Source organism: Octopus bimaculoides, chromosome 24 (assembly GCF_046866305.1).
Source record: "Octopus bimaculoides isolate indiv1 chromosome 24, ASM4686630v1, whole genome shotgun sequence".
Lineage (NCBI taxonomy): Eukaryota > Metazoa > Mollusca > Cephalopoda > Octopoda > Octopodidae > Octopus > Octopus bimaculoides.
In genome coordinates this window covers 35331918-35354982 of record NC_142951.1, presented here as the reverse complement: position 1 = coordinate 35354982, position 23065 = coordinate 35331918, and the positions used below count along the sequence as shown (strand labels likewise).

Here is a 23065-nt window from a genome sequence, read left to right as displayed (position 1 = left end):
GAGGGGAAAATAGGAAATTATCATCCTGTAACAAATTTTGATTGTCTTAAAAAATCCCTTTAAATTCTAGGAAAAAAAAAAAAAATGGTGGGAGGGATAATTTTGGCCAGTTTTGTATAAAAATTTTTATTGCCATGAAACTTCCATAATTTAAATATTTATTTTTTTGCCAAGATACGATAATCCTATTTGGAGGTGATAGTTCTGTGTAATGTTACCTGTGAAAAACACTAAGATTTAATGACCAAGAGAAGTATTTAGTTATTTTTGCTATCATTCTTTTAATGAATATTAGTCTCCAACGAAAACTAGAAATTGAATTTTCATACTATATTATTCTTAAACTTTCTAAAGCTTCCATAAATGTAGGAAAAAAACTTAATTTCTGATATATAAGTTGGTTCAATTATTTAGGTCGGATGTAAATGAATTTGGTAACCTTGGCTGGAGTGGAGGATGTGTGTGTGTGTGTGCAAAGAGTGAAGGCTAATGGGATACTTCTTTTAAAAAGACTCAGTGATGGATCTTAGACAAAAGATCATGTACTACCATTGTGTAGGCTCTTCTTTCCTCTTCTAAATTATGGTATGTCTCAATGCCATGTTTTGCTGCCATCACAATTTCATTGTATAAAGTTGGATCACGAAGTAATAATTTGGCTTTTTTCAAGAACTCCTACAAAAAACAAACAATAATGAAGTTATTCCCTGAAGAATTCAGCTTTTGATTTTAGATCTGAATTATTTAAAAATATACTTTGAAATGACTCGACATTTAAAAATTATTTTCTAATTAAAAGGAGAGTGTCTGTTACCATTTTCTGAGTCTCCAAGACAGATGGGAGGAACAAAGTAAGTTCTCTTTAGACAGGATACTTAGCTGAATGCTTTTGACTGAGTGCATTCTACTAAAATGCACCGAAATCTCAGTTTACCCTAAGCTATATGTACGATAAACATATATATACATACACATTCATTTTATATATATATATCTTGATAGAAAATAGGGACTGAAGTCAACTACATCAATCAGTATTTGATGTGAAAAATCTGGCTGACAGAATGTTAAATGAGAACTATGGGAATGTTTTTCAGTTGGGTGGTGCATTAATCAGAGAGTAGAGCTGTAATCAGAGACTCAAAAAATGAAAATGTTAATTTTATTCAAGGTTTTGATCATTTTGAATGGCTAGAGGAAATATTTTCTTGTTATACAATGATTTCAATGTATAATCAATCAATGAATATATGTATATGTATATATATAATGTATACATATATGTATATATAATGTATATATATATATGTGTGTTTGTCTCCCCACCATCGCTCGACAACTGATGCTGGTGTGTTTACATCCCTGCAACTTAGCAGTTCGGCAAAAAGAGACCGATAGAATAAGTACTAGGCTTACAAAGAATAAGTCCCGGGTCGATTTGCTCGACTAAAGGCGGTGCTCCAGCATGGCCGCAGTCAAATGACTGAAACAAGTAACATTACACATCCTATAGAACTGCCCCTCCATTTGTTCATTTAGTTTCAAATCTCCAATTATAACCGTGGATATATAAGAGTAAGTTTCTTTTCCTCTAAATTCACTCTACTAGCATTCTTTTAAAACTTGACATTTTGCTCTGTCAGGGACAGTGAATTTGGCAAGTCTATACTAAAACAAAGAAGGTAATTTGATACGTCAATTGAACCATTGGGATGGGCAGTTCTTGATGTTTATAACTGATATGTTTGTTGGAAACTGAAAATCTATCATAACTTTAAGGTCTGAAAGGTATTAGTTGATGGTTTAACTGCTTAATTAATTAATTAAGCATTCAAACCAGTGTATAGTAATGAAATAGTTCTTCTAGCCAATCAAAATGATTGCAACCTTCATGTTATGTAACAATATCATCTTCACTTTTCAGTCTGTTTGTTCTGTGTGTGTGTGTGTGTATGTATGTATATATATATATATGCATATATTCTCATAAAAATTAAGCAAACTAAAAGTAACACTGACCTGGGGTGTATTATAAAGGAGAGCAGATTTACCATCCTGGAGAATAGCAGAATTGCCGGGAATGTTGCGAGCAATCACTGGAGTGCCAAGTTGCATTGCCTTAAATTTGATAAAAAAGAAAGAAAATGGTATTTGGAGATTATGGGTTTTGAATGACATGAAGTAAGAACAACAGAAATAATGGATTTGTTACACATTTACTGAAATAAAAGTAATAATCCCATTTGTAATTTAAGTATTTGTCCACAATTTTTGTTGGTGGTAAACTGGTAGAATTGGTGGAGTGGAGGAGAAAGTGTTTTCTTCCAATAAAGAACCGACCCAGGGCAGTGGATTGGTGGAAGAAGTAGAGTACTGGATGAAATGTAATTGCAGTAATTGTTGGTTCCGTATTTTGTGAGTTGATTTAATCTGTCATTTGGTTCCTTACCACCACCGCCCTGTCACTGTGTTCAATGGAGTTTACTCTGTTACATGCATTCAAAACAAATCTTTGCTTTGCCTTCCACCAGTGTTGGAACCCCTAAAAGTATAATGGGTCAAAGGTGCTAGCCTTTCTTTTCTGACATAAGAAAAAAAAAAAATCTACAGAATTGTTGTTGAAGACTACCATATTGGATTATTTAGCATGAAATTCACATTAATATCTTTTGTATTGATATTCTCAGAGTTGATGGTCACATCAGACATGTCTAGCAACATATGTTCTCTGCTTATCTGGATCAGGTGGTTTACATAAGGCAATGTTCAACAGTGAAATGCCCATGTTATGAATCCTTTCAGTCACCCCCTTACAACATGCAGGGCAACAGTATATCTCTTCTGAAACTAAGATACACATGCAATTAAAACTAAGACTTCATAGGCACAGGTTCAGTCCCACTGTGTGGTACCACCTTGGCCAAGTGTCTTCTACTATAGCCCGAAGCCAACCAGAGCTTGTGAATAGATTTGGTAGAAAGAAACTGAAAGAAGCCCATTGTGTGTGTGTGTATATATATATATATCTGTGCTTGTGTCTGTGTTGGTCTCCCACCACTGCTTGACAACTAGTATTGGTGTGGTTGTGTCCCTGTAACTTAGTGGTTTGGCAAAAGAAACTGATAGAATAAATACTAAGCCTAAAAAAGTCCTGGGGTTAATTTGACTAAGACAATGAGGGAACACCTACACAAGCAACCTGCTAGAAATAACATCTTATCTTAAAAAAAGAAAAGATACATTGCTTAATGAAATTCTAGATGTACGAAATGAAATGGTCAAGGCTGGAATGTCTTCCATCTCAGGATCGGTTGGAGTCTGATGGCAGCAAGGCTATCTACCACCACCACCCCCCTGCAAATGAATGGATACTTCCTCATGAAAAGCAATAATAGCAGTAAAAAAAAAAAAAATTACCTCCAAAATTGCTGTTGACATTCCTTCACTGAGGGACGAGTTGACTACAGCACAACTTTGTTCTATTGAAGCATGAGTGTCAGCTGGAAGCAGACCATTTATGTAGACGATTCCAGGTAACCTGCAATGCAGCACTGTAGTTTATAAGAGAGAGATAAGAGGCTGGCAGGGGTGATACAGTCAGTTGTTGGAGTTAGAATGGAGTACTGTTGGGTTAATGGTGCAGATAAAGATGGAGACGGTTTGGGATATCTTTTGCATCGAGGCATGGTGGAAAATTATCAGTTTATGCAATATAAAAAGTCCTGAGGAAAAAGCGGTGAATGTGTAGCACCCCAAAAATAGTAAAATGTAGTTGGCAAAAAATGTTAAACAGACCGAATAAAGAGATTTGAAGTTGCTACTTTAAGTTGGAATAATTATATGAAAAGAGCGCTCGCATGAAAACAGAGGCAACTCGCAAATGTATACTGCTGGCAGTACTGTGCAAGCAGTTGATAAGAGCTGGGTGTGTGTCATGTTTTTTCGCTGGCTCAAACCTAATCCAAGGTGAATTGAGAGTAATCTATTTATGTAGGGGGTGTGGAATTTTGAGGAAAAAATAAGAAAAAGCGTCCCAAGTCACAGAGAGCACACATGTCAAATTTGGTTGAAAATTGTAGGAGTAGAAGTGGTTCACATAACACACAGACAGACAACTTGCCTTTTAATATTTAAGATACTTTTTAAAAGTTCTTATCTTCCATAATGCTGTGAAATTTTTGGGGATTAATTCTTCAGTCAACAAAGGCATTAAACCAGTGTTGTATTTTCCTGTTTTACAACCATTTTTCAGTTTCGCTTCCATTTGATATTGGTTCTTGTTGGAGTAATTATTTGGTGGTAATTAATTAACCATAAAGAGTGTATCTGTTTATCAACCAAGAATATTGAAGGAAACGAGGTGGTGGGGGGGCAACATTACATCTATAGAACTAAACAAAGGAGGAAGAGAAGTCAACTTACGTTTTGATTTTATTCAGGAACTTTTCATAATAACAATCTTCAATCTATAAAGTAAGAAATTGTTTCAAGTACAATTTGTAGACATTAGGAGAGCATATTTTATTTATTATTAAAGTGGGAAGGTGTCAGGTTCAAATAAAGATGGCAGCAGTTGAGGCTTTAAGAAGCTCACTTTAAATTTGATCTGACAAGGAATAATTGGGTCGTCGAAGGAAGAATCTGAATTCAGAATGCAAAGTAACAGAAGACAAGGAATCCTATCCAACATTTACAATTTCATCAGTCTTTTTACTTTGGATTGGTATTTTATCCAACCTGAAGAGATAAAAAGTTGTGGGATTTAAACTTGGAGCTGAAATCAGTAAAGCTTGAAGAACTGCAATGAATGCTTCAAAATATTTCTTCCATTTCTTTACATTTGAACTTCAAATCCTGCAGAGGTTAACTTTGTCATTCATCCCTTCAGGCATTGATGAAATAAAGAACCAGTCGAGCACCGAGGCCAACTGTATCAATTAACTCCTTTACAAATTGTTGGCTTTGTATCTAAATTGGAAATAATAATAGTACCAGGCAGTGGCTATCATGTACATTGTTTTGTCTTGGTATAAAAGATGGACTACAGAAAATATTCTGCTTAATACCACAGAGTTGATTGTCAGTTGTTTGACCTTAACTAGTTGAGCATGTACCTTGGTGGCTGACGATTTGTGCATCTCTAATCACGAGCAGAAGTAGTTGGGAGTATCATAGCCATGTGTAGGGAGGAATTCTTTGGTGTTTGGATAATTCACCTTTGGAAAATGAAATTCATCTCAATACTTTAAAGTTAGTATTGAAAAATGTGTAGAGAAAGCGAGGGAAGTCCTGAGACTGACAAATATATATAAATGAAAATTAGACAAACACTTATGCAGAGAGGCACAAGCATGGCTGTGGGATTAATCTGTTGGCTTCACAACCACAGGTTCTAGATTCAATGCCATTGGACTGCACTGTGGACAAGTGTCTTCTCCCATTGATTTATGTTGGCCAATAGTAGGAGAAATTTTATAGGCAGAAACCAACCAGCTGTCCTGCTCAACCATCCATCTTCTACCATTGCTTTATATTGACCAATACGTTGTGAGAGAACTAGTGTTGGATATATTGGGTTGTTCTACCGGGAGCTAATGACACTCTTTACAAAACAAGTCAACAAATGGTCAACAGGGTTAATTACATTTGGATCTAATTCAGAATAGAAACAATATCTGTCTGCTGAGTGAAATACTCACCTTGGGACCGATGATAACAAAGAAACACATTCTATGTTCTCTGTGCCATTCTGTAAGTACAAGGTAATTATTATAATTATTATTAGATTGGAATAATTCTGAGATAAATATTCTTTGAAGAAGCTCTTAATTACACAAATTAACCTCTTCCTCTTCATTGTTATTAAGTGAGGAGTGGTGGGCACAAGGTGAACCACTGGAACATCCAAGAGTAAAACTTAAAGATGATGAAGCAAATATTTTGGTTTAAAATTCAATGTTTTAATTCAACAAAACCCTGCTTACATCTCGGGGTTTCACATCCCCAGCAACTGAGCCAACAACAGGGAGTCAATATGTCAGAAATAACAGCTAAATTTCCTTCCCATCACGTCCTACATTCTTAAAAAAAAAAAAATGCTGGGTAATATGGTGCTGAAGTTGCTGCAGAAAATGTAAGATGATCATCAATGGAATGCCTTTAATTATGGGTCTGTTGGATCAAGCTTAGCATGGAGCTAAATAACATCAGTAGTTTCAACAGAGCTGTATGTACCATACAGGTTTACTCTCTTGTGTCGCACATCAGTGGTCTTTACAAGGGAGCCTTATTCCTCTGTGTCATACATCTGGGCTGGTGGTCTCTCTCTCTCTCCCATTTCCAGAGCATCCTACCACTACTAACACCAATACCACTGCACTATCTTACATTGCTTTAAATGTTTACACCGTCAAAGAATGATATTAAAAAATAAGGTGTGTACTCAACAAACCTGAAAATATATCTGTGAGGTAGAGGGGGTCCTTTACGGACCGGATGCCACCAATTAGAAGGAAAATGTCCAAATCTTGAGCTGACAGTCCAGCCGGAATATGATTGTGTGCCTTCAGGTATTCTGGCAGGGAAAAGTCTGATGGATATGTTTCAACAGCTAAAATAGAAAACACATTTATATATAGAGATATTTGGTAGTTCATAATTATGTGCATGTATATATATGTGTGTGTATTATATATATACACACACACATGTCTCATCATCACATAACACAGGCATGTATAAATGTGTGTGTGTTGATTTATAGTTGAGTACTTTTTTAAGTACTTCAAGTTTCTCATTGAATTGCAATCATCAGATGGCATTTCACCGAAACAATATTTTCAATAATGATGACTTTTTACAATTTCACGGGGCATCAAATTTTAAGCTTCCAGCTGATCTTCGTTACATAGATGATCGATTGGACACTATATAGTTTTACTAGAATGACCTTATCTTAATGCACAACATCTTGTGTTTATAAAATAGATTAATCGAAGAGGCTCACTTTTGCCTTCTAGACTGTTTTTCCAAAGTATTTCCCTCGAAATGAAGTCAATATAATTTTTCAGACAAAATGAACTTGAATCCGATTAACAATTTTGCACTGTTAATAACTGGGTGAAAGTGGTCTTTAATTAGTGCTTCTAATTAGATGGAAGTTACTTTAAACCAGAGCAAATAATGCTTCTTGTAATGTGGGTTTTACATTTAAGTTGCATGGAGCGATTCATAAGATTACATTATATTTTCTATATTTGTGCTGAAGTTGTTCATTGAAAACAAAAAAAAAAATAACTTTTGAAGCAACAGAAAAGGAGCCAGTTTTAAGAACAAAAAGCAAAAAAAAACATATTCTTTTTCGTAAATGAAATACTTAGGAAACATAAAACAAATGTGTGAGTGCGAAATATAGAAGGTGCTTCCTATTCTTGATGCACAAAGTGTCATAACATGGTGTTCAACTTTCAACACTTCTAATTTCTGGCTTTAAAATCAAGCAAAAGAAAAGCAAGGCAGTGCAGAGGGAGGTGGGGGGAACTGGCTGTTGCAGCTGGTGAAGGTTACAAGCAGGGTAAGCTTAGAGAATAAAAGAACCCAGACTAAACATAGCTAATCCTCACTGTCTTGGTTGAGAGACAACTACATGCCTTGTTACAAATCTAAAGGCTGGCTAATTCTGTCAAGTAATGCAAAAAAAATGTAGATGTTAAGGTTTCCAATGGTGATCGAAATAAATCTAAATTATTATTATTATTTATTGTATGAGATCAAAGGAATGGCAGAGTTTAATCAGTGTTACATCTTGTACATTGTGGGGAAGTGACAAAATGAAAAGAAAAATGAACACTAGATGACAGGTAACGGGTAGGTATGAAAACAAAAAAAAGCAGAGAAATTCTGAATGAAATTTTCAAGTGATTTTGAGAAGGACAATAAATTGGATAATACTGTTAATGGTGTCTGTGTTGTTAAATGGAGAATTAATATTATGGGATTAAAACTTCAATGAAGGAAGGTCTCTAATACTGAAGATGGATTACATGAGATAACAACATTGTTAAAGCTGAGATGTTATTATAACTAGAATCAGTTGCAAGAGAAATGTTAGCAATGCTTAAGAGTAATATGAAGGAATATCACTTAGGTGCATATGTGATATATATATATATATATATCTATATATATCATCATCGCTTTCCATGCTGGCATGGGTTGGACGATTTGACTGAAGACTGGCAAACGGCTGCACCAGGCTCCAATCTGATTTGGCAGAGTTTCTACAGCTGGACACCCTTCCTAACGCCAACCACTCTGAGAGTATAGTGGGTGCTTTTACATGCCTGTCAGGCTGTACTGGCAACGGCCACACTCAAAATGGTGTTTTTTACGTGCCACCTGCACAGGAGCCAGTCCAACAGCACTGGCAACGACCTCGCTCGAATGATTTTTCATGTGCCACTCGCACAAGTGCCAGTAAGGCGACGCTGGTAACAATCCCGCTGAAATGGTACTATTTATGTGCCACTGGCACGGAAGCCAGACAGCTGCTCTGGCAATGATCATGCTTGGATGGTGCTGTTAGTGCTCCACTGGCACAGGTGCCAGTCATCGAATTTAGTTCAATTACGATTTTGATTTCACTTGCCCTAACAGATCTTTGCAAGCAGAGTTTAGTGTCCAATGAAGGAAAGGTACGCATAAGTGGGCTGGCTACACACCTGGCAGAGGCCACGGATTATGGTCTCACTTGGCTTAACGGGTCTTCTCATGCACTGCATATTTCCAAAGGTCTCGGTCAATAGTCATTGCCTTGCTGAGGCCTAATGTTCAAAGGTCATGCTTCACCACCTCATCCCAGGTCTTCCTGGGTCTACCTCTTCCACAGGTTCCCTCCACTGCTAGGGTGTGGCACTTTTTCACACAGCTATCCTCATCCATTCTCGCCACATGACCATACCACCGCAATCATCTCTCTTGCACACCACAACTGATGCTTCTTAGGTCCAACTTTTCTCTCAAAGTACTTACACTCTGTCGAGTATGCACACTGACATTACACATCCATTGGAGCATACTGGCTTCATTCCTTGCAAGCCTATGCATGTCTTCAGCAGTCACGGCCCATGTTTCACTGCCATGAAGCATGGCTGTTCGTACACATGCGTCATACAGTCTGCCTTTCACTCTGAGCGAGAGGCCCCTTGTCACCAGCAGAGGTAACAGCTCTCTGAACTTTGCCCAGGCTATTCTTATTCTAGCAGCTATACTTTCAGCGCACCCACCCCCACTACTAACTTGGTCACCCTGATAGCGGAAGCTATCAACTACTTCTAGTTTTTCTCCTTGGAATGTGGCAGAAGTTGTTTTCTGCACATTTTCAGTGTTTATTGTTCCTGAGCAGATGCTCAGGAACAATAAACACTGAAAATGTGCAGAAAACAACTTACAAAAGCTATCTTCCTAGTTAGCCTGTATCTATATATATATATATATATATATATATATATATATATATATATATATATATATATATCATGTTAGGAGTAATATATGAAGGAGTTACAGCAGGTCTAGCAGCTGTGTGACTTGATTCATATCTAATCATATAAATACCCTTTTGGTTGGGTATATGAATGTGTGTGTGTGTGTGTGTGTGTGTGTGTGTGTGTGTGTGTAGCATGGTCTGCAAGTATAGGACCCCTTTGTAACAGTGTTTAGTTACCACTCAGAGAGGATGAAAATTATAAGAGGCAGGATTGTGAAGTTGGCTGCTTCACAACTACCTTTGAAAGTCTGTCATAACTCTCCCACTTTAGTAAAAATAAATGTGGACAAGGACACCTGTCTCCCATAACTCTCAACTTGTTTGATGTCTGAACATCGTACAAGTATAAGACATAGGAATGAGGAGATAGAAGAATTGTAACAAATTAAAAATGCAATATAATACACCAAAATTAAATAAACCACAATTATAAAGTAAGATTTCAGAGCATAAGCTGGCAGAGAAGGTCAACATGAATTATGGGAAGAAACAAAAGAAGTGACAGAGTGATCCATTTTTGTTAAAGCAGCACTAAAATCAATACACATGGAAGAGTAGATGCCAGAACAAAGATACAAATTCTATAAACTGTAAATAGAAGGTAAAAGAAGGGGAAAACCTAGAAATATGTGGATGGATAACAAGAACTGGACAGACTGAAAATACAGTGAGACTGTATAATGATTAAACAAGAAAGACTGAGAAGAGGATGGATGATCTTCAAACACCTGAGAGTAGATGATACCTGAGGATGATTAATTAAACCAGACTCCAGTAAATGACTGGAACAGATTTAATCAATGTTGAAAGGTGAAAAACAAATTCTTATTAATGTTTTAGATCTGAGTTACTCGCGCATTAAATCCATGTCAAAGACATTTTCAATTATTTGTGTTGACTAAACATAAAACTGATTTAATTTGATAGTGTGTAGGTAGGTTCATTAGAAAAAGGTATAATGTGTGTTGACTGGATAGCACAGTGCTAATTGGATATATGTACACAGTGTATAGATGTTGGATGAACAGCTATATAGGCACAATATGTTCATGTTGAGTAGGTAGTAGAGAGACAGTGTGTAGATTTTGGATAAACAGTGATTAGATGTTGACTGAATAGACAGACATAAGTGTGCAGATACGGACGAGATATATAGACAGACACAGTGTGTAGCTGCTCTTGAAGAGATAAATACATAGACACAGAGTGTAGAAGTTGGCTAATAGACAGACATAGCATGTACATGTTGACTGAATAGAGACAAAGTAGATGGGATAGACAGGTAACAAGATGTAGGTGGGACAGGCAGGTAACAAGGTATAGACGTTGATGGTATAAAGAATATTACTAGTTGTATAGCACCAAGAAGGAATAGTAACCCAGCTGATCCAAATTTGGAATGGATAAGATGGCAGCCAACCAATAACCTTTAATCAATTAGATTCTAATGTTTTTATATATTTGTTTGTCATAACTGTTACGTGACAGGGAAGTATTAAATATTAGGGACCAGGTTCTAAAACAGATGATAGGTACCTTGAGGGATAGATATAAATATCCCAGCATCTATGTTTTTCTGAAATTAAAATAGAAAATAGACATTTTATTTGTCTGCAATAATAAGGATTTTTGAATCATAGGGGCCAAATATTTAGAGAAGAAGAGAATACTAAATGACATCCTGTGCCTTTCTCAAGGGCAATAGTGATGTTAGTGAAGTGAAATAACTTCAACTGGGAATTCAACAGATTGAGAGGATATCATCAGTCACTTCATAACACCATATTTTTCTCAAATATCAGAAAATCTTTGAATTGAACATGAAATTAGTTTCCAAAGGAAACTAAGCAGAGCTGATGGAAATAATCTCAATGTATTTTCTGTTGCTTATTTTAACAATTAGCGAAGGCTCTAAGCCACAGTCGACTCAGGCAAGATTTAAATATGAAAGTATGACAAAATTAGATACATTAAAGAATCCAATTCACAAGACTTCTGCACTACTATCATATTCTCTCCAATAATATCCACAACACACAAACATACGTGTGTGTGTGTTAATAAAAGAATCAGAATTTAGATAACTACAATTCATTGAGAGCTTTCATCCCTTTTCAGGTATTCATCATGAATTATTGGGCTGTTGGAAAATTTGCCTTTTTATAGATATATGAGTCAGTTGAAAAAGGTCAAGAGTTTAACGTGTTTTCTTGGGTTTTGGGAAAACAATGTTTGAGCTAATACAGTTCTATATTTAAGAGAATTATGTACATTATTTGCATCTCATCTTGTTTGTTGTTAACACAACGTTTTGGCTGATATACCCTCCAGCCTTCATCAGGTGTCTTGGGGAGATTTCGAACCTTGGTTCTCATTCCTAAGGTATTTTTCGATGTTCTTATCATTATTATTATTCAGGTCACTGCCTGGAATTGAACTCGGAATCTTGGGGTTAGTAGCACACACTCTTAACCACTACGCCATATGGTGTAGTGGTTTGGAAGCAGAGCTTCATTTCCCATTCAAACTGCACCAGCTTTTGGAATGTCATCCCCGCTGTATTTAGCTGAGCATTATCGTTCGGATGGTGCTTTTTACATGCCACTGGTACGGATATCACACCTACAATTTCCATTTTTCCCCACATCCAGGTTAACAAAGAACTTACTAGATTTATGAACTAAAATTTATATTAAAAATTTTTTAAATAATAAGTTAAATTCAAATTACGACAAACGTAAATAAACAAACGAAGTTTGCTTTTAGAAGCATTGAGATGTCTTTTAGAAAGTTAAAGAAGTGATTTTAAATTCTCAATTGCAGTATTCTGCGATTGAGAATTTAAAATCACTTCTTTAACTTTCTAAAAATAATAAATTAAACTGATTAGAACTACCAGTGAAGTCTTTCTTTTTCCTTTTTTCAAAATATATATATATGCCCTCACATACATAATATATCTTTATAGTCACATGAGCGCAGTTGACAGACTTTTTCCACTTATATTGTATTGATGAAGTTGAGTCTATAGCAGTAGACAATTGCTCAAGATGTCATGCAGTGAATTTGAACCTGTATCTTTGTGGTTGCAAAGCAAATACCTTAGTCACATTTGGAATACTTTTGCCCATGTTAACAAATTTTTTTTTGAGTGCACACACACCCACTTATAAAAATGTATGTGGGTGAAAGGAGAATGAAAACTAACATTACCCATAATCTTGTAGCTGTGTTGACCATTTGTTTACTAAATCCTATTATGTACCTGAAAAAAGAAAGTTTTAAAATTTCTATGTATAAATGACAAAACAGAAATCCTAAATATTTCTATAACTGCTTTCAATAATAAATGATTTTGCAATTTTAACTTGATATGGTTAAATAAGTTTTAACTTTAGTACAAAAATCTTGTTCATATTACTTGATGAAGCATGATGTGAATAGTAAAGGTAGATGTATTGAAAAAGTAGAATGACAAAGCAGTTTTAAACAATATTACAATTAATATTCTGAAGTGGTTTTCTGGTTAAATTACTGCACTAACCTAAATATCTATTGTCCAGAAGTTGTAACTGGTACAGAAGATAATTTTAGTTGTTGGCCCAGTTAAAACACCCACCACTACCTAATTATCTCAGTTAACCCAGCCATAAAGTAAACCTTAAACAAGATACATCCATAATTACCATTCAGTTGCATGACTGAGTCATTGGACATGAAGGGTGTGTACCAATAAAGATATCCAATTCAAAAATTTTCTATAACTCTATGTATTGGCTAGACTGTAACAACCCGTATGGAAAAGCAGATATAAAAATCTGCAATAAAACAGACATACAATATATATATATATATATATATATATATATATAGATATCATCATCATCATCATCATCGTTTAACGTCCGCTTTCCATGCTAGCATGGGTTGGACGATTTGACTGAGGACTGGTGAAACCGGATGGCAACACCAGGCTCCAGTCTAATTTGGCAGAGTTTCTACAGCTGGATGCCCTTCCTAACGCCAACCACTCAGAGAGTGTAGTGGGTGCTTTTACGTGTCACCCGCACGAAAACGGCCACGCTCGAAATGGTGTCTTTTATGTGCCACCCGCACAAGCCAGTCCAGGGGCACTGGCAACGATCTCGCTCGAAAATCCTACGGGAGCCAGTCAGGCGGTACTGGCAACGGCCACGCTCAAAATGGTGCATCTCATGTGCCACCCGCACAAGAACCAGTCCAGGGGCACTGGCAACGATCTTACTTGGCTTGCCGGGTCTTCTCACGCACAGCACATTTCCAAAGGTCTCGGTCAGTAGTCATCGCCTTGGTGAGGCCCAATGTACGAAGGTCTTGCCTCACCACCTCAGCCCAGGTCTTCCTGGGCCTACCTCTTCCACGGGTTCCCTCAACTGTTAGGGTGTGGCACTTTTTCACGCAGCTATCCTCATCCATTCTCACCACATGTCCATACCAGCGCAATCGTCTCTCTTGCACAACACAAATGATGCTTCTAATGTTCAGCTTTTCTCTCAAGATACTTACACTCTGACGGGTATTCACATTGACATTACACATCCAACGGAGCATACTGGCTTCATTCCTTGTGAGCTTACGTATGTCCTCAGCAGTTACAGCCCGTGTTTCACTGCTATGTAGCATGGCTGTTCGTACGCATGCGTCATACAGTCTGCCTTTTACTCTGAGTGAGAGTCCCTTTGTCGCCAGCAGGGGTAAGAGCTCTCTAAACTTTGCCCAGGCTATTCTTATTCTATATATATATATATATATATAAGAAATTTTAAAATGTCATAGACTGATTTCTATGAAAGTAGACATGAAATGAAAAGTATAAAATCCATTTTATTCAAGGAAGAAATTTGAAGTGACATAGATTTAGCAGTGATGGTATACTATTTGTTTCTGTTGACAAATTTTAACTGAAATTTTGTAAATTGCCACCACTGTTAAGCTGTAAATCATTCTATGGAATTCAATAAGCTTGGAATTTTTTGATCAATATTTGATTCTATATGCACTACTAATCTTGGAGTCTTTGATAAGGAGCCAAGTCATTATTCTGTGGACACCACTAGTTCTTGGATCTCTTTTATATTTCAGAATTTGATGTTTATCTTGAAGAGATGTGTAGTATTTAGAAGAGATTTGGTTAGCAAACAATTTCATAAGGGGTTGTTTTATATATTGTGTAAGGCACTACGTTATATTAATGGCCAGCACACTTCAAGTGGCAAAGTCCACCTAGCTGTAAGTAGGTATCTTAAAACATTGCTTTGATCACTGTTATCCTGAATTAGCCACCTACATTCCTTCAACTCTTCTACTATACCTAGTACACCAACTGATTTCTCCTCCTCCTCCTCTTTATACTGAATCTCATTCCATTTTAATCCTTTCAACCAAGAGCAGCTTCTCTTCCGATGTATTCCTTTTATGGTTCAAGTCAATCATCAGCTGCAATGATCTGCCTTAGTTTAAGAAGGGAGTTTAAAAATGAAGTGCATTGGGCCCTGTTCTACAGACTAAATGTCATTATAATTGACTTTTCACAATTTGAGAAGGGAGTTTAAGAATATTACAATCTCCATTATAAAGAAATAATTTGTGAAAATCATTACTTGGAATGTTTAAGAACTGAAGACATAATTTTCATCTTGTCAGTATCTCTATGATATTCATTGACGTCAGTTCCACCAAGGACGACAGCATATGGTATGTTTAGACGACTATCTGAAAGAGAGAAACAATCATGATGTGTTAGTCTAGCCATTGTCTAAAATGGTGTTGGTAGAATTTTAATTTTAATTTGATGCTCGAGTCTTACACCAAACAATGATTCTTTTTAAATTCTGAAGGATATAAGGGTAGGATTTAAAGAACTCAAGACCAAGGTCTAAGCTCTCTCCTTATGGATATAAATTTGGTTTGCTGTAGATTCAGCAGCAGTAGTATAGCTTGTTGGGACCCATTGAATACTTTATGCAAAGGTGACTTGAAGAAGAATTGGCTAGAGTGAATCTTACTGGCTTCACTGGGCTACATCCGTTTGTGCATCTGAATTGCTTGTGGCAATGAACTGTATAGATCCACAAAGTATATTTTCAGTTAGTGCACTGGGTGACTGAAAGCTAAGTACTTTTGCACAGGGATGCAGTGCAATGCCATTGGAGGAATATTAGTTCTTTGGCTTATAGTCTGGCAGCAAACTGACTTAAAACCATTTGCTCATACTTCAGAGCACCAAGCAATAAAATTGATGCTTCTATTATTTCACTTTTGGTGCAGAAATCCATGCAAAGAAGTGAATTTACAGATACAGTCAACCCACTGCATGAAAGCATGAATACAAAATATACTGGCTAAAGATTTGTAATATTAATTTAATAACAACAGAAAGTAAGAAACTGGAGAATTACTTTAATGAGTTCCTGGTTTAATTATATTGTATTTAGTCGGTGGGGAAAGAGATATATGGCCTTCACAGCCTCCTCCACCATTCATTTGTGAGTCAATATGGTTCCTCTTGAATAAGAGAGCTGGCAGAACTGTTAGCAGCATTATGTCTGTTTTTATGTTCTGATTTTAAATTCCTACAAGGTTGACTTATCTTTTCTGAATCAATAAAAACAAGTACCAGTTGAGCAGAGGGCCTGAGGTAATGGACTTATACCCCCCCCCCCACCAAACAAAAAAATTGCTGGTTTTGTGCCAATATCGTTCCTCTTGAATAATAACAATTCAAAACACCGCAGGAAATGCACAGGAAAGAATTCCCAAAAAAAAGCCCAATGATCTAAAAAGTAAGAACTGGGCATTATAGTTTGTGAACAGCCTGGGGGGGGGGGGGGGAATGGCTACAATATAAATGATGAGAGGTAAGTGAGTTGGGAGTTCCTGAGTGGACGTAGCACAAGACCAGACAGCTGTGAAGAAGAGAGGCTGTGGCAGAAAAATCAGAGAGAAGAGACACAGCAGGCTTGTGTGTGAGAAAGTAGGGGTGTTTTGGCAAAAGTCATATTATATCTAGGGTGGCAGCCATGGATTAGATTGTCACTGAAGACAATGTAGAAAATGAATGTTGATTGTAATATGCAGATATTTCTTACTTGTAAGAATCTTTCCTGAATGGTAAGCATGCAGTGCCAATATGGCTGATATTTGATGCTGTTGTAGAACAACATCCACACACTCAATTGACCCAACATCTTGTAAGATACAATGGAAACCTACTTTCGCAAGGTGACATCTAGAAAGAGAATGGAAACAGATGTTAATGACAAAAAAAGCTTTTATCATGCAAAATGCATTTTCGATTTAATGGTATCAGGATCAAAGAATAGAGGATTAAAATGGATTAGTGCTGATGATAATCCACTTACTTAATTCGGGTTGCTGTACTTGAGTTGCCACATACTTCATTCAGTTTGGCCAAAATCAGTATATTTTGGCCTGAGTTATCCATTGGTTACTCTGCAAAAACATTACAAGTTTTTATTACATACAATGGAAAAGTTTCAGTAAGAATTATATTTTCAGTAAATTGTGCCTGGTGTAAGCTATGGACACGTAAGAGGTGCAGCAATATCAGAGGAAGGTTAGCAAGGAAGATATCTGCATAAGCTTGGGTATTATGGACGAGCAGCTAGAAGAAAACCTCTCCTTTAACCAATTAATATTATAAAAAGAAAGAAATGGGCTAAGGAGATGTCAGAAAAATACAGTTCATTTTGGGATAGAGTGATTTTGCATTATTATCAGACAGTGGATGTGTTTGGGTTTGGAGGTTTCCCAATCAAGAATTTGATTTGAAATGACTCCAACTAACTGTGAAATATCTCTGTAATGGTATACGGAGCTATATGGTGGTTCTGAGCTGATCAAATGTGTTGGAACCATAAACTCTGAAAAATACATCGAAATACTTAAGCAAGAACTACTTCCGATGTATTCACATGATAACATAACGAAAAATGAGTTTTTATTCATGGAAGATGGGGCTCCATGCCACACAGCGAAAAGGAATCAACAATGGCTGACTGAAAATGGGATCAAAAAGCTTCTTTAGCTGAGCCAATCTCCCAACATGACCCCAATTGAAAATCTTTGGAGCATACCAGATAGAGCTATACAAAAAACCCAACAGAAACCTAAAGATGAATTGTTTCGATTGTTGCGTGAAAAGTGGGCAGAAATTCCACAAGAGACAATCACAAAGCTCATCAGTTCAATGCCAAAAAGAGTTTCTGAATCAAAAAACTGCAAAGGGAATGTCAACTGAATACTAAAGTATGTAGTCCAGCCTATCGATTACATTTCAATTGTTTGCTTTGCATATTAAAAGATTTTGAAAATTAAAGGTGTCTATTTACTTCCTGCATGTCTGTATGTATATGGCAAGAAATAACTTTTGTCTCTTTTATAGAAACAAAAGGGTTTACAGGACTGCAAAAAAAGAAGTGCTGAAATGTAATTGAGACAGAGATAAAAAAAAAAAAACATTGACCACAGAACAACTATCAAACTAGAGTCAATGACTTTATATATAAAGACCACACCTCCAAACATTTGATCATATATATTACCATGGCTCTTAAACATATAAAGTATAGATATATATAAAAAAAAAACAACATATAAAGTATACATATATATATATATATATATATATATAGAACGGCCTATCAAGAAGGTATATACAATCGACTAAAAATTCTAAAGCATGTCATGCTACTAAAAATCTAAATAAAATGGACTAAAAAAAAATTTTCTTACTCCCCTCAAACAAAAGAATACGTCAAAAAAGTTCATTTCATAAAACCCATGGTAGGTTGGAGTCCAGGAGCAAATAGAGTTCAACAAAATTAAGTCAAACACACACCTATGGCCATTTTGGGAGTTCATTGCCGTGGTTCAATTATGAGTTAAAGTGCATCTTGGCAATGACCCCACCCCTCATCAAGATGAACAGGAAACGCAACAAATCATTTGTTCAATGCCACATGGCTAATTTCAAGATAATAAGCCATTACAGGACCAGTCCAAATTTTCTAACAAACTCAAAAAAGAAAGAAAAAAAAAAGGACGTATTCTTTTGTTTGAGAGGAGTAAGAATATATTTTTTAGTTGATTGATATTTGATTTTATTTTATTTAGATTTTTAGTAGCATCATCATCATCATCATCATCGTTTAACGTCCGCTTTCCATGCTAGCATGGGTTGGACGATTTGACTGAGGACTGGTGAAACCGGATGGCAACACCAGGCTCCAGTCTGATTTGGCAGAGTTTCTACAGCTGGATGCCCTTCCTAACGCCAACCACTCAGAGAGTGTAGCATGACACACTTTAGAATTTTTAGTTGATTGTATACACCTTGATAGGCTGTTCTACATGTCTGTATTTTTATTCACATATATATTTTTTACCTTCTGTGTTTTTTATATATATGTATACTTTATATGTTTAAGAGCCATGGTAATACTTATATACGATCAAATGTTTGGAGGTGTGGTGTTATATATAAAGCCATTGACTCGAATTTGATGTTTGTTCTATGATCAATGTTCATATGTATGTTACTGACACATGAATCAGTAAAAAAATATTTGTGTAAATATAATTTTGTTAATTTTTTTTTTCTTTAAAAAAATATATATTTTTTTGTTTACTTAAACTGTTAGGAAATAGGGCAGCCACAGTACTTTGCCATTTGAGGTGTGTCCTCCCGTCTCACCCCCACCATCTATACCAGTAGTCTTTATCCTCTGACATCTTTCTCCAGAGCACCTCTAACAGCTTACTCTATGGAATGCTTTTCCCCCTCCATCCCTACCTAGTGTCTATCTCCTGTTGAATGCAGTGATGATGTAGCAAATAAAATTATGGTGTAGTGTATGCAGGTTGAACGCTATTTGTATGTTTACGAGATCTGCCAAATGCAAGCTTTCTTTTTGGATGCATAATGCTGCTGTCCCCCATCCCAGGGTCTCGCCGGTCCACACCTTCCACACCCTCAAAGTTGGCACATTGAAAGGTAGGTCTGGTGAGATTGTTGAGATGCTTGAACAGAGACATAGATTTGTGCTGCATCCTAGAAGGTGGAGAGGAAGTTCTGCTAGGTTCCTCACAGGCAAAGAACACAGGTATAAGATTTTCTGTGAAGGGAACACTGATGGGGTCGGGAGTGTGGGTATACTGCTTGCGGATAAGCAGGTTGATAAGGTAATCGAAGAAGTCAGAGTCTGTGATAGAATACTCAAGCTTAGACTTGTGCTGCAACATGGATTCGCAACCATTATCTCGGCTTGTGCCCCCTCAGCCGGGGCCACCTGACGAACAGAAAGACCGATTTTCTGACACCCTCTTGCAGACTACCTTGTTGATGAATAACAGAGACCTTCTCTTTGAGGCTGGTGACTTCAACAGGCATGTTGGACAACATCCAGGGAGCTTCCATGGTGTACATGGTGGCTTTGAATTTGGTTCCCACAATGAGGAGGGAACCAGGCTGCTGGAGTTCTGTGATACAAATGATTTTACGATCTGTAATATTAACTTTAGGAAACCTGTCAGTTACCTTTTCACCTACCAGTCTGGTGGTCATACCAGTCAGATTGACTACATTCTCACCAGGAAATGGGAAAGATGGCTACTTATAAATGCCAAAACTTTCTCAGGTGAAGAATGCACTCCACAACATAGGTTAGTAGTTAGTGACTTCAGGATCAGGGCTAAATGGCTGCCCAGAAGACGACCAGTGTAGAAAAGAAGGGTCTGGAAGCTTAAGAATCTTCTGAATGGATAGAGATTTAGAAATGTATTACTTGAAGCTTTTGATGAAAAAGAGGAGGATATAGCATCACATAATGTGGAGGACAACTGGCGGTTCCTAGAGGATAACTTATTGAGGGCTATTGACCAGATCTGTAGCTGGGGCAAAGTCCCCTCTTGACCTAACGTAATGTGGTGGCGGAACAATGTAGTTGACAAGGCCATTAGGGAAATGAAACTGGCATGGAAGGACTGGAAGTGCGGTGGTAGCAGGGTGCAGTCGCCAGAAGGGAAGCTAGGTGTACATATGCAAAAAATCACCTTCAAATTTATAATACATGGAAGACTAATGATTAATAAAAAAAAAAAAAATTCCTACAGAGAGGGGGAAAGGTGATGTAAGATATGAAAACAAAATTATGTAACCTAGAGGTAGTAATAACAGAGAAAAGAAAGTTTAAAGGAATGAGAGTCTGGATCCATTTTTAGGTGAATTTCTTTAAGGTTCAGATATCATTTAAAACGGTACTACTAAAGCAGCACGGTCGCGCGTCCCCGCTAGCTAGTCGTGAGTGGTCGATCCTAATCCTAACCCTAACCCTAAACACGTATTCATTTGCACACGCGGGTTAGGGTTAGGATCGACCACTCAAGACTAGCTAGCGCGGACGCGCGACTGCGCGTTCGGGTCCGTGCTGCTTTAGTAGTACCATTTAAAACTAAAGAAAACCATGCCATGATGTTACGTAACTGAAGACTGAACTGTTTCTGTCTTATAGAAATAGCAGCAAATCTTTCCCTACCGTCCGAAAGGTGGATAATGTAGTCGAAAATAGATACAATGGTTATAACTGGAATGCCTTGATCACATTCTGCGCAGTTAGACGAATCTGGGATAAACACCAGCAACAATTGATGTGGGGTGAACAGCTACGTGGTCAGTGGCCGTGGCAGTGACAAATAATTCCTCTTACCTCAAGGGGAGGGGATAAATATGCCGTATTCTATCGATTTTCTTTCTCACGCAGCAAAGCATTGCTGATATATATATATATATATATATATATATATATGTGTGTGTGTGTGTGTGTGTGTGTGTGTGTGTATGGAAAAAAAGTCAAGGTAGAAAATGCTACAATAATTTTATGAAAAACATTTCAGAACCGGTTTCAGTTATTGAGACTTCTTCGACTGTAAACATGGAAAACAATTAAACTTTGGAAAAATTAAAGGAAAGTTTTTTTAAAAGAATATTTGCATAGTATTCAAATACAAGGGACATTTTCCTTGTTTCTGCCTGTCTTGTTTACTCTTTTGGCGAGATATAAAATCTTGAGTTCGTTGAAGCGATACACGTGGACAGATTAGTGGCAAAAGCCGTGAGGATTCAGAGTTTAAATGAATAACAAACACACCACACCAGCTTTTAAGCTCTCCCACTTTCTCTTTGGAATGTAAACTGTAACGTGTGTACGCACGAGTGTGTATACACACCCCCACTCTCAAAATGTGCTGTTACTCTTTATATATATATATATATATATATATATATATATATAATGTGCATTTGCACAATTCTAAGCGCTCGAATGTAGTTCACGTGTGTAAATGTATTGATAAATGATATAGAATACGGAAAAAGGTTAGAAAAACGAAAGGACATTTAAAACGAGCGGAAAGAGCAGAAGTGAAGAAGATGTTTAAAGAAACGAGGGGAAAATAAACAATTGTTACTGAAGGAAGATAAAACAGCGAGTTTTCTTACGAAATATAAGAAATAAATCTTAATTCAGGTTGTGGTTAGAGAAACAAATGTTCGATTAATTGCTAAAAGAAGCTGTTAATTGTTAAAAGAAGCAGTTAATTACCAGAAGAAGCTGTTTATTACCGGCCGAAAACGTGGCGAAGAAAGAAGAAATTGGAAGGAAAGGGAGATAACTGCGCTGAGATGTCAAGTCACCTGTTTTGAAATGAGAGCAGCGTTTATTTGCATACAGTGGTGGTGGGGGGTTACGGGCACGCACACACGCGTGTGTGGGCATGTGTTAATAGTATTTCCAAAATTTTGCACAAGACCAGCAATTTTTAGGGGTGGGGGAAGTCAATACATCGACCCCAGTGTTGAAATGGTACTTATTTTATCGACCCCGAATCGATAAAGCCAAGTCAACCCCGGCGGAAAATGAACTCCAAAAGTAAAGATGAGCGAAATGACACAAAGCGTTTTGCTTGGCGTGAGATCGATTCTGCCAACTCATCGCCTTACGTGTGTGTGTGTGTGTGTGTGTGTGTGTGTGCGCGCGCGCGCGCGAGTGTCTGTGTCTGTCTGTGTGTTTGTGTGTGTGTGTGTGTGCGTGTGTTAATACTGGTTTCAAATTTTGGCAAAGGTCCAGTAATTTCGAAGACAGGGTAAGTTGATTACACCGACTCTTCTTACTTAATTTATCGACCCCGAAAGGATGAGAAAAGAAGAGAGGCTCAGTAATTAGTCACTGACTTTTGTCAGTCTAAGTCGCGGACCCTGTATTCCTGTAGAGACTCTAAAAACCCGCACTAAAGGACTCTGCAGTAAAACTCTCTAGTTGTAGGAGGATGGAAAAGTCGTCAGCGAAGAACAGTGACATTGATGGCAATAGATGCCCCGTGGCTGAGCTGAGGACACTCAAGAGCTAACGAATCTCATGGTATTCTATCTGAGGGGCTCAAGAGCTGTGACCTGGAGGACAT

General features: G+C 37.1%; 1 protein-coding gene across 4 annotated transcripts; it reads right to left on the bottom strand.

Annotated features, from left to right (window-relative positions):
* Window positions 1-100: 100 nt before the first annotated feature.
* On the bottom strand, window positions 101-22918 carry LOC106872873 (glycosyltransferase 1 domain-containing protein 1). 4 transcript variants are annotated; one of them, XM_014920012.3, is made up of 12 exons: window positions 22207-22918; window positions 16948-17038; window positions 16675-16814; window positions 15187-15298; window positions 12761-12812; window positions 11084-11123; window positions 6452-6610; window positions 5700-5749; window positions 4423-4466; window positions 3418-3538; window positions 2020-2118; window positions 101-675 (listed from the first exon to the last, which is right to left on the bottom strand). In XM_014920012.3, the coding sequence occupies exons 2-12, from the start codon at window positions 17028-17030 to the stop codon at window positions 514-516; spliced, it is 1062 nt and encodes a 353-aa protein (XP_014775498.1). In that variant the 5' UTR covers window positions 17031-17038; window positions 22207-22918; the 3' UTR covers window positions 101-513. The 4 variants fall into 4 exon arrangements, with proteins under 4 accessions (XP_014775498.1, XP_014775499.1, XP_052832712.1 ...); XM_014920013.3 differs by having other exon boundaries at window positions 16799-16814; window positions 22207-22254; XM_052976752.2 differs by having other exon boundaries at window positions 22227-22251.
* Window positions 22919-23065: the final 147 nt, after the last annotated feature.